Source organism: Apis dorsata, unplaced genomic scaffold, assembly GCF_000469605.1.
Source record: "Apis dorsata unplaced genomic scaffold, Apis dorsata 1.3 scaffold_292, whole genome shotgun sequence".
NCBI classification, from domain to species: Eukaryota; Metazoa; Arthropoda; class Insecta; order Hymenoptera; family Apidae; genus Apis; species Apis dorsata.
In genome coordinates, this window is record NW_006263567.1 from 31,021 (window position 1) to 41,346 (window position 10,326).

General features: G+C 42.0%; 2 protein-coding genes and 1 long non-coding RNA gene across 3 annotated transcripts in view; 2 read left to right on the forward strand and 1 right to left on the reverse strand.

The window, feature by feature from the left end:
• Window positions 1–3,658, reverse strand: part of LOC116185812 — a 15,579-nt gene extending 11,921 nt beyond the window's left edge. The window contains exons 1-2 of the long non-coding RNA XR_004150722.1: window positions 3,648–3,658; window positions 771–774 (exon numbers count right to left, since the gene is read on the reverse strand). This is a non-coding gene — a long non-coding RNA (uncharacterized LOC116185812). The remainder of the gene's footprint in view (window positions 1–770; window positions 775–3,647) is intronic.
• Window positions 37–8,354, forward strand: LOC102674692. Its single transcript, XM_006617110.2, has 11 exons — window positions 37–371; window positions 838–980; window positions 1,959–2,132; window positions 2,195–2,402; window positions 2,545–2,669; window positions 2,744–2,877; window positions 2,960–3,219; window positions 3,285–3,432; window positions 3,510–6,530; window positions 6,624–7,697; window positions 7,779–8,354. The coding sequence occupies exons 1-11, from the start codon at window positions 205–207 to the stop codon at window positions 8,235–8,237; spliced, it is 5,913 nt and encodes a 1,970-aa protein (XP_006617173.1). The 5' UTR covers window positions 37–204; the 3' UTR covers window positions 8,238–8,354.
• Window positions 8,355–8,544: 190 nt separating this feature from the next.
• The window catches only part of LOC116185811, a 6,260-nt gene continuing 4,478 nt past the window's right edge, over window positions 8,545–10,326 (forward strand). Inside the window, exon 1 of the mRNA XM_031511134.1 lies at window positions 8,545–8,883. Coding sequence (XP_031366994.1) covers window positions 8,771–8,883 — 113 coding nt within the window. The 5' untranslated portion in view covers window positions 8,545–8,770. The remainder of the gene's footprint in view (window positions 8,884–10,326) is intronic.

Sequence of the window (10,326 nt, forward strand, 5' to 3'; positions counted from 1 at the left end):
TTCAAAATTGCTTGTGAACGCTACCTCCACTCCTCGTGCCACTTGTCAATAACGACACCGCTTATTATTTTTTCGAACGATCGTGTTGCTCAGTGCGAATAAAAACGTTGCCGCGACACGTTCCGCGAGCGCGCAACACTTTCCACACTTTTTGAAATGGAAATTTAAATCGAGTCGATCCGATTAACATCCGATCGCGACGAAATGAAGCAAACTTTTCTCATCTCGCTCCTTCTCCTCGTAATTCGTAATTGCTCGTCCGAGAAAATAACGTTGAGGATCGATTTGAACGAGCCGATTGCCGTCACCGATCCCAAGTTTCTCAGCCTTACCATCGACCCGGTAACCCTGTTGGCCGGAAATGCGGTCAGGTACGTATAACGAGTATTTATAATAACGAGTTCTCATCATTATCTTTTTGCCCATCAATAATCGATAATCGAAACGATCGAAATTTAAAAGTTCATAATTTATCAAAGTATACGAATTTTTCCCCGCTCGATATTTCGCGCGCAGTCGAACGAAAGAATCGTTGGAAGGAAGGAAGAAGAAAGGAACGCGAAGCAATTCGAGATCGATTCAAAAGCGACGAACAGAACGCGGAAAAAACTCTGAGAACGATTCCGCGTATAACGTTTGAAAACAAAATTCAATCTACGCTTCGACGAAATAAAACGTGTACGTGTTTTAATTTAAATTTCGATCCCTCCTCTACGCCGCCTACCTATGTATTATCGATTCTCGCCGAGAGAAATCTATAGAGATTAAACTTCTCTTCTCACTGGACAGTAATCTACGAATCTTTTAACATTCGAAACGTGATCGTTGCCATTTCAGCACTCATTTCGAGAGAAGCGTAAACCTGATGAAAGCTTTGAGTCCAGCGTATTTGCGACTCGGAGGGCCACGCAGTACTCTTTTCCACTTTGCCGATCAAAATTCCGAAGAAAATGGAAGGAAGAGAAAAATCGTGCTATCCGGTGAGCTTAGTTAAGCTTAATTGAAATTCAAAAAAACATACAATTCCCCCTTCCTTCTCCGTTCCCTCGCGACAAATTCCCCTTCGATTTAATTTCGACAGAGCCTTCCTCCTCCTTTATCGCGGTAATAAATACCTGGGAAGAAGAATTCCTTCCCTCCAAAATCGCATTAACGACGAAACATCGCGTATCTTCCTCGGCCAATTTCCCAGCAACGCGGTCAGAAACCAGTTGCGGAAACTGGTTGGATTAACCCAAACAATGCTTCATGCACCGGTGAACGTTGGTACACGATGCGAACTCGAGGTGTTTAGCGAAGAGTAACGAGAAGGTTCGCGTAGATATACACGGCCATTCGAGCTCTGGACACCTATTTCTGGACAACCTGTTATTTCTCCGAATCTCGATTATTCTTGCGCAAACTCTAACTCCTCCCTAATTAGCTCAGTAATTTAATATTTCTGCGCGACATGATCCGATACTTGTAGCACGCAATTTATTCCTTTGTTTTCTTCCATCTGAATCGCTTTTATCTACCACTTGTTATTATACCGATGTTTGCTCGGGTAAATGAATAGATGCTCGGGTAAATAGGATCCTTTAATTTCGAATCTTAGTCGCTCTTCACTGTACGATAACGACTGGCGTTCCCTTCTATTTTTTCCATTCATTTCTCTACTCTTTCGTTGCAAGAAAAAAAAAATTGGAAAAATTTTGTAAAAACATTTCCAATCTTCTAGCAACATCGCGATAATCATTATTACCGAGTTCTGCTTTTTCTATCTGTTTTGAATCGAATCACTTCTACCTGTTCTTTCTACATTCGACAAACGAAGTTGGTCATTCTTTGAAAAGAATAATCGGTAATTGGAAAAAAGGCAGGATTCCAGAAAGCGAGATTTCTGACCTTTTCCTCCTATCCATTTCCTACATATATATATATCGCGATATTCCATCAACGGCGTTTCGTGATCGTAGAGTCAGATTGGGTATTGGTCCATCAGTGGGCTGAAAAGGCAGGGTTGGATGTGATCGCCTGCGTTTCGCCGGACGACCGACAAAGGAGGACGATCGAAGGGAGCGAAGATGCGATGGAGATAATTTCTTTCAGCGATCACATGGGTTTTAACGCCAATTGGCAGCTGGGATACGGTAAATTGATATCGAAATGTTCAATGGAGAAGGAATCTTCAAGTTCCATTTTCTCTTTGCAGAACCCCAAATTAGATGCAATCTGACGGGCAACGATCTAGCGAGGCAAACGTTGGATCTACGAAAATCGTTGAACCAATTTCCTAGATATTCGAACAGCGTGGTTACAGGGCCGGATGTTATAATTTACGATAACGAGAAGCATCTAAATTATCTTCGAGACTACTTCAGTGTAGCCATTCCCGCGCTTTCAGCCATCACGTGGCATCCGTAAATTTTCTTCTCTTCTCTTTTCTTGATAATTATTCGATAAAAACGCTACTACTATTGCTTTTTTCCGGAACGGAATAAATATTGAGGTAAAAATTGAACGTATCGCAGGTCGGTAACACTGTTTCGAAATCGTTTCCAGCGACCTTGCGAGCATCACTTTGGATAATGGTGGAGCGTTCATACACCAGGATAACTTGGAAGAAGATAAGGAAGAATTGTTGAAAGCTATAGGTCGATTCGTAGACGATCGACCGTTGTGGATTGGTGAGTGACCAATAATTGAATAAGCTTTTGCCAATTTTTATTATTATTAATATTATTATTATATTCGATCGAAGCCGAATCGAGGCCGGAAGAATGCAAGAATTTGTACATAGGGGCTCTCGTCTTGGCGAGAAGACTAGGAAATTCGGCAAAAGCAAACGTGAACGTGATCATGAGGCAACCGGCAGACCTGACTTATCCAACTCCAGTAAGAACGAGCCCCAGTTACTATATATATATATAAATAAGTACGTTTCGAAAATCGATGAGGGTGTGACGTATTGTTTCAGGATTACTGGGTGTCTTTCCTCCACAAGAGTCTCGTTGGAGGGCAAGTGTTCGACGCGAAGATTCCAAGTGGCAACGAGGATCACGTCTACCTCTATTGCCAATGCGCCTCGAACAAATACGAAGACGGATCGGTCGTGATTTTCGGGGTGAATTTGAATCCTCGCGAAGTCACGTTCGATTTGGAAGGGATTAACGTAACCGAGATTCACGAATACGTTCTTACACCGGGTTTCGACGCACCCAATCGAATGTTTGCGGAGTAAGTGTGAGCTAATCAATCGCGAAAAATCGAAGAATCGTTCTGTATTATTTTTTTCCCTCCAGAACTATCTTCCTGAATGATAAACTATTGACTTTGATCAACGATACGGTCCCCGAGATGCGTCCAAAGATTCTGAACAACACGAAACACGGCGTGGATCTCCGTTTGCAGTCGGGCGGTATCGGTTTCTGGATCATCCCCAATTTAAAAGTATATACAAGTGCAAACTCGTACCAATATCCAAACATTACTCTCTAAAATAAACTAATTTCCTGTAATTCAACCAGATAAAATCTTGCACGAGAAACGAGACATCGAGGATGGAAGAGCTCGAGATGAGTGAGAGAATTGCGCGAGAAAACAAGATCGACAACAAGAATACGAAACAAACACGCGTTGCTGGATCTTCGCAAGGAAGAGGGAACTCGAAGAGGGATATCGATAAGAGAAAACGAAAGGGTGACGTGTCGATCTATAAAAACAACATAAAGAGGGAATTGAAGAGATTGAAAAGATTCGTGAAAAAGAAGCTGGACGATTACAATTACGCGAAATCATTGCCGAAACTGAGAATACTGTCCAACTCCAAGGAGCAAGACGGGAAAGGCACGTCCACGCTGTCCCAAGAGGACGTGCAAAGCAAGTTGAAAGAGTACAAAGATCGGGTGTCGCGGTTGAGGAATCTGATGGGATCGAGCGACGCGAAGATGGAGTTGAGAAAGTCGATCGGCGACCTGGTCACGGACGTGATATCTTTAATGTTGAAGATACAGAATACTCTGGAAACAATGAGGAAGGAAATCGATCACGAGAACAAGACGGAGTCGTTCACCACCGTGAAAGAGACGTTGAAGTCCCTTTACGATCTCTTGATGAATGCAAACCTGTCCGACGAGTCGATCGATTCGAGACAGATGGAGCGAGGACTGGACAGGGCCAAGAGAGAATCGGTAAAAGAGAGAGGAATCCCTTTCGATTCGAAGAGGGAGAGTAGCCTCTCGAGGAACGAGGGTGTCGAAGAAGGATCTAGAGGGGATCGAAGGATCGAATGGTGGAAGGATGGGAGGAGTAAGAAGAGGCAACCGAGCTTTCTGGAATTGGATAGCGGAGAAGATATCAATTTTTACCAATTCGAGCCTGAAAATTTCTTCGTTAACGAGGATTCGTCCTTAAATATCGATTACGATTACGAAACGAGGGACGAAGAATTCGAGGATTCGGAGGAGCAAGTTTCAACAATGGAGTATATCGACGACGTTGATGCGTGGGACGAAGACGAGGATGATCATTCCTTCTACCACGAGCCCGTCCAATTTTTCAAGAATTCGAGGAACAATCGAATGGACGCGAGTATAGGAGTTCCTGAACTGTGGGAAGTGGAAACGTACGAGGTTGGAGGGAACGATAGAACGAAGAAATTCGAGGTGGTGAGGATCGAATCGGACGGCACGATTCGAGATACGAGGAGCAAGTCTTTGGAAAAATTCGAGGGGGCCATCTCTTTCCCGAAGAATCATCGACCCACGTATACCTCGCCGTCTAACGTCCAACCAGACGAATCCGTCATCCGATCGTTCTTCTCTGGACGAGCACCGCCGATGGATAGCGCGATATATAAGAAAGTTTCCAATTTCCAAGATCCGAGCTTCAAAGGGTCGAGTCCTTGGGTCCTCGGGAACAAGAGATCGAAAAGGGGGAAGACGGATTTGCGCGTAATACTCGATCAGGAGATGATCAAAGAGGACGATGCTAATTCCAAGGATTGCAATTGCAGAGTTATCCGTCGCTCGAAAGCTTGCGATTGCCGATCGAAAAGGGGCGCCATCGAATCGTTGGAATCGCTCGAGGTCGACACGCTCGCACCCCCGAAACAACAACAACAACAACAACAACAACAACTCGTCGCTGCTGGTTTGGACAAGGATATAATGCGCGCAAATTTGCAAGAGGACGCGGACGTGGAAGTGTTCGCGGACGTGGAAGTGTTCGCGGACCTCGAGGGCGGGCCCAAAATAGAAAAATCGACGAGGGACGAAGATTCGTCCAAGATTGTGGGAGACTCGAGGTCGTCTTCCCGGATCGAATCGAACAACCCTCGAGATCCGCGCCACGATTCGAATATCCCTGTTTTGGAGAGCCGATCGGATCTCCATTTTGAGGTGCCGTTGTTCACCGATCCACGATCCTCCACGATTTTAAACGCGAAAGAAGGGGAGGATCGATCGAGCGAAAGATCGGTGAGACGCGATGCGAGTAAGTTTCTCTCCGAGGAAGACAGCACCACGATTAATAACGAGGGATATACTCTTCCCGATCGAGAAAATTCTACAGGTTTTACGGAAGGGAGCGAGGAGACCGAAGGTCCAACGAAGGAAGAAAGTTGGACAACTATCGAGACGACGACTTTATCGGAAGAAATTGTCATCAATAAAGAAGCCGAAAACAATCACGATAATTACGTTGGTGACGTAAATTCGAAACGAGGGACAAAACCCGAGCAATTTTTCCTCGGTAAAAAGCCAGCGGAGGTGGCCAAAGTGGGGAGCCCGGCCGCTCAAGCTCGGCCGACCGATTTCAATAGTAAAAGTAAGAAACGTGCGAGATTAAACGTCGCAAGACAATCCGAATTGTCGAAGAAAGTGAGAACGTTGCAGGCTTTGAGGGATTTGTTTCGTAAATTGAAGGAATCGCGCGTGTTGCTCCCCATCCCGAGATCGAGATCGATCGACAGGGGGGCGGCGGAATATCGGAGGAATCGTGCTCAACAGGTGAAACAATTGCGGGACAAGTTGCGCGACAAGAGGCAGATGATGTTGAGGAAGTACGAGAGAGGTGTTCGCGAGGCGGTCGGCAAGGAGGAGGATGTGGAAAAGAGGAATCTGAGGAGAAGAGAGGCGTGGGAGAGGATCAAGGAGAGCCAGGATTTTCGTGACATGATCGATCGCGAGAAATTAGCCTACATACTGATGTATCAACCGACGAAGTACGATGCGAAGAGGGAAGTCGAGGCTGGCGAGGGGGATGACGCACCGGTGACCGAAATTCTGAGGAATAAGAATACTTGGCAGAGGATTTTTAACCCGAAAAATGAGAAGAATTTCCGCGATCCCGTAGATCGTTCTTACGATAATTTGGACGAAGATGTCGAACGATTGGAGGATTTAAATGAAAAAAGAGGAGAAGAATCCGATGAAGGGGAAGGCGAGAGGAAAGACAAAGTCTATTTCGCTCTAGTGGAGGATGTAGAGAGGCCACGGATATTCTATTACGAAGGGAATCCAGGGAACGAAGGGAAGAGAATTATGAGGGTAAATAATTATTCTTATTAAGAGATTTTTTCATTTTTTTTTCTTTCTTTTTTTTTTTCTTCTTCTTCTTCATTTAATTAATTTGCTCGACAGGCATCTTCTCGACGCTCGACGCCCAACCACACGTACAATCGTCTCCTGCAAAATTATCTAGGCAGTATTAAAGTCGTTCGATATTCCGACAAGGAGGAAGAATCGGATCAACTCCCAAAGGGGAAGGAAATATACATAATCGATCCATCCAAATACAAAGGAGGGGATCCTCGTTTGCAGTTGTACAAAAATTCGAGGATATCGAGGCCCGATTCGCAAGTCCCTTCGAAAAAATACAAAATTATTTGGAAGCCTATCATATTCAAACCTTTCAGGATTCGTCAATCGACGCAGCACAAACGCGAGGACAAAAACGGGAGCGAAGAAGAATTAACCGAAAATCTTCTCAACGATTTCATCGACTATCTAGATCCCAAAACTGTCGACGAGCTTCTCAAATCGGGGAACGTCATAGTGGACGATAAAATGGAAAATTTCATGTATTCGATCGTCGAGAAACAAGAACCGATTACGGAAAAAATCGTGGAAGCCGAAGATGATCGAGAATTCGAGGAAGCCTCCGCGAACGAGGAAAATTCCGATGGGGGAGAATCTTTGAAGGTACTCGATGAACAAGCAGTCGAGCAACAGGATGAAAGTCATCGAAATGTTACGAAAGGAAGAATGCAAATCGAAGGTGGAAATATATCTGAGACGCTGACTTCGAAGGAGAATAACGCAAGTAGAGATAACGGGAAAAGAGATTCGAAAAAGATGGAAATAAAACGGGAACGAAGAAACGCCGTTACAGAATCGAGAAGACAAGAAGAAAATTTCGAGCCTCTGCCTCCGTTTTTTCTTCGTAAAGCGAACAATTATTTGTCGCGTTTGAAGCAAAGTTCAAAGGAAATTTCTGACGAGAATCTTCTTCTTAGAATCGAAAGAGATGTGGAAAATGAATCGAAGAAAAGTAAGGAAGAAGAAAAGGTAAGGGAAAGTTTAAGTTCATCCCTTTCTGACAAACACGGATCGGCGTTAACGGCGTTGCCATGGATGGAAAGATCCGGAAGAAGGGTTCAAAGAGAAGCGATAGAGAATCCAGAGAAGATGGACGAAAATAACAACGTGGAAAAGGTAAGGTTTAAGAACATGTACGATCTTGCTTTTCGTCATTTTTTAAAATTTGCATAACACTCGAATCTCTCCCTTTTCAAGATACAACCATCCGAATTGCAACATCTGGACGAACCTTCGAGCACAAAGATTCCGACATTCGGCGAAATCGATGACGTCGAAAAATCGCTGATTCAGAAGATACCGCTTGAAAAATTCATGCCGAAAGGAAACATCGACAGGAGTAAGAGGAAGAACGTAAGAAAAAGTAAGAAAGAGGATGATGGATTATCGTCCCTTATAGAAAAGAGTCTACCAAAGATAGGGAATGTGGTAATCGACGGATTAAACAAAGCGGAAAATTTCACCGGATCGGTGGAACAGTTAATTAAGAATTTGGACGAGAATTATAATAAGACGATCGCGAGGGGAGATCGAGAAAGGGATTCAACCAGTACCAGATCGATAGATCCCGCTCAAAATGTTTTTCGAAATGCGATAACGAACGTAAGAAAATTTTTCATGTTGCTTAACGGAGTCACGAATATTCTTCGTGGATAACAATTCTTTTCAATATAATAATGTATTTTATTAATTTTGTATACATTCTATTTTTATAATATTTTTCGTATAATTTTTATATTTTTTGACCTAAATAAAAAGATGTTGTAAAACGTTTGTTTGTAACGAATATCGAATCCCCTTCTCGGATAACGAGTGCAAAATACATTATTGATGCAATGCGCCGTTATTTTTTTTCATTGAGAAACGTTTTTAACTAAACATATGTATAACGTAACGTGAAACGATATGCATATGTAATTTCGTTGGCATCGACGATTAATTAATCCATGTTCCACATGTAGTAAGATAACATAACACCACAAATTGCAACATTCAATTTTACCTGACACCACAAATTTTGCAACAGAAAAATATCAAAACATATGTATGCAACTTCCAACTTGAATATATCCATCGAGTTCCGAATCGTACAGTTGTCCATCGATCTCGACGCGGATCATTTCGAGCCAAGAAGGAGTCGATGTTAAACGCGATTCGACCGGTGATCACGAGTTACATTCGTGACCATCATGTATCGTTCGATTTTTGCGTGTTCCTTGCTTCTTACTCTCGTTTCGTCAACGTGTTCGAAAATCATCGATATCGAGAGCAGCGGGGAAACGAGGAATCCTATCACCGACAGGTAACTCTAACCATCTTTTTAAAAATTCCCCCATCACAAGAAATAAAATATAAAAGATGAATTGTCACGAAGAATTGTCCGATTAAAAAGAATTCTTAAAAGGAATCTCGATGCTGTAACGAATCATACGTATTCCTCGGTCGATCATCATATTTACGAAAGATAATTCAACAAATTTTCCCCAGAATATATTTCAGCACCCCATACTGCTGGATTTACCATTACCCTCATAAATTCTCCCTTATCCCCTGCCATTTATCTAGCTTCCCACCGAGTACATCGGAAACATTCTTTCGATTTTTCAAACGACCTCCACCTTGGACGAATTCCCGATTACGAGTCGGTCAGGTGAATCGCAATAAACGCGAAAAAATATGTTGGTCGGCCGAGAGTAACGGTGGCGCAATTGCGAGCGTCAGCGCCGCTTAAATTTCATCTTGCTTGCAAGATTCGATAAGAAGTTCGAATTTGTAAGGAATCGGCATAATTCGTGTACGGATCGCGAAATAAAACGAACAACGTAGCGGAGGAACGAACGCGAGGAATTGTGAGAATGTGGCAGAGCACATCATTGCATAACGTGGGATTCCAAATAATTTTGTACGATGTTTTCTAACGAATTAAATTTCTATTTAATTTTGAAAATTTTTTTCCATATTATTTCGAAACAAGAATAATCGATGATGCGTATTATTAAAATTTATATAGAGATTTAAATAGAAATTCAATTACGCATTTGTATAAATATCGTGTACATCGTGTATCTATTCGTTTTGTAATAAATTTGGAATTATTCACTTACCAAGAGATCTGCCTCGAATTTCTGATCCATAATCCTGACTCCTCCTTTCACTCCACCGGAAGTGTTACACGGAAGATCGCGTTTGACAAAATATTGCCCACTATTCACTTTACACATTACGAAATCACGATACGACTCGAATTCACACGTGTTATCTTGACCGCGTCCGAAACTAAACTAAATTTCCTCCTTTCTCCTTCCCCGAGGCAATTTTCTGTTTACATATTTAAGCCTCACGTTTATACACGAACGATATTGTATATACATGTATATACAAAGTTATTTCCCATGTTTTGATCCGTTTTCCAAGAAGAGTTTAGATTCCGCGTCGAGGAACGAAATACCTCGAATTATAGGACAACACGCTGTCTTTGTTAAATTCTTAGAATTTAATGCCTCTGCCGCTTGTAATGTTTATTATCGAAAACGGCACGAATTTGTTCCCTGCTAGTATTACGTTATGTTTTCTATTATATATTTTAATTACTTAATTATTAATTGTATTTTAAATATTTATATTTAATATTTTATTATATATATATATAATATTTATTTTATATTTATTATATATTATATATATTTATGTTATATATATATTATATATATTTATATAATTTATATATATATTATAAATTTATATA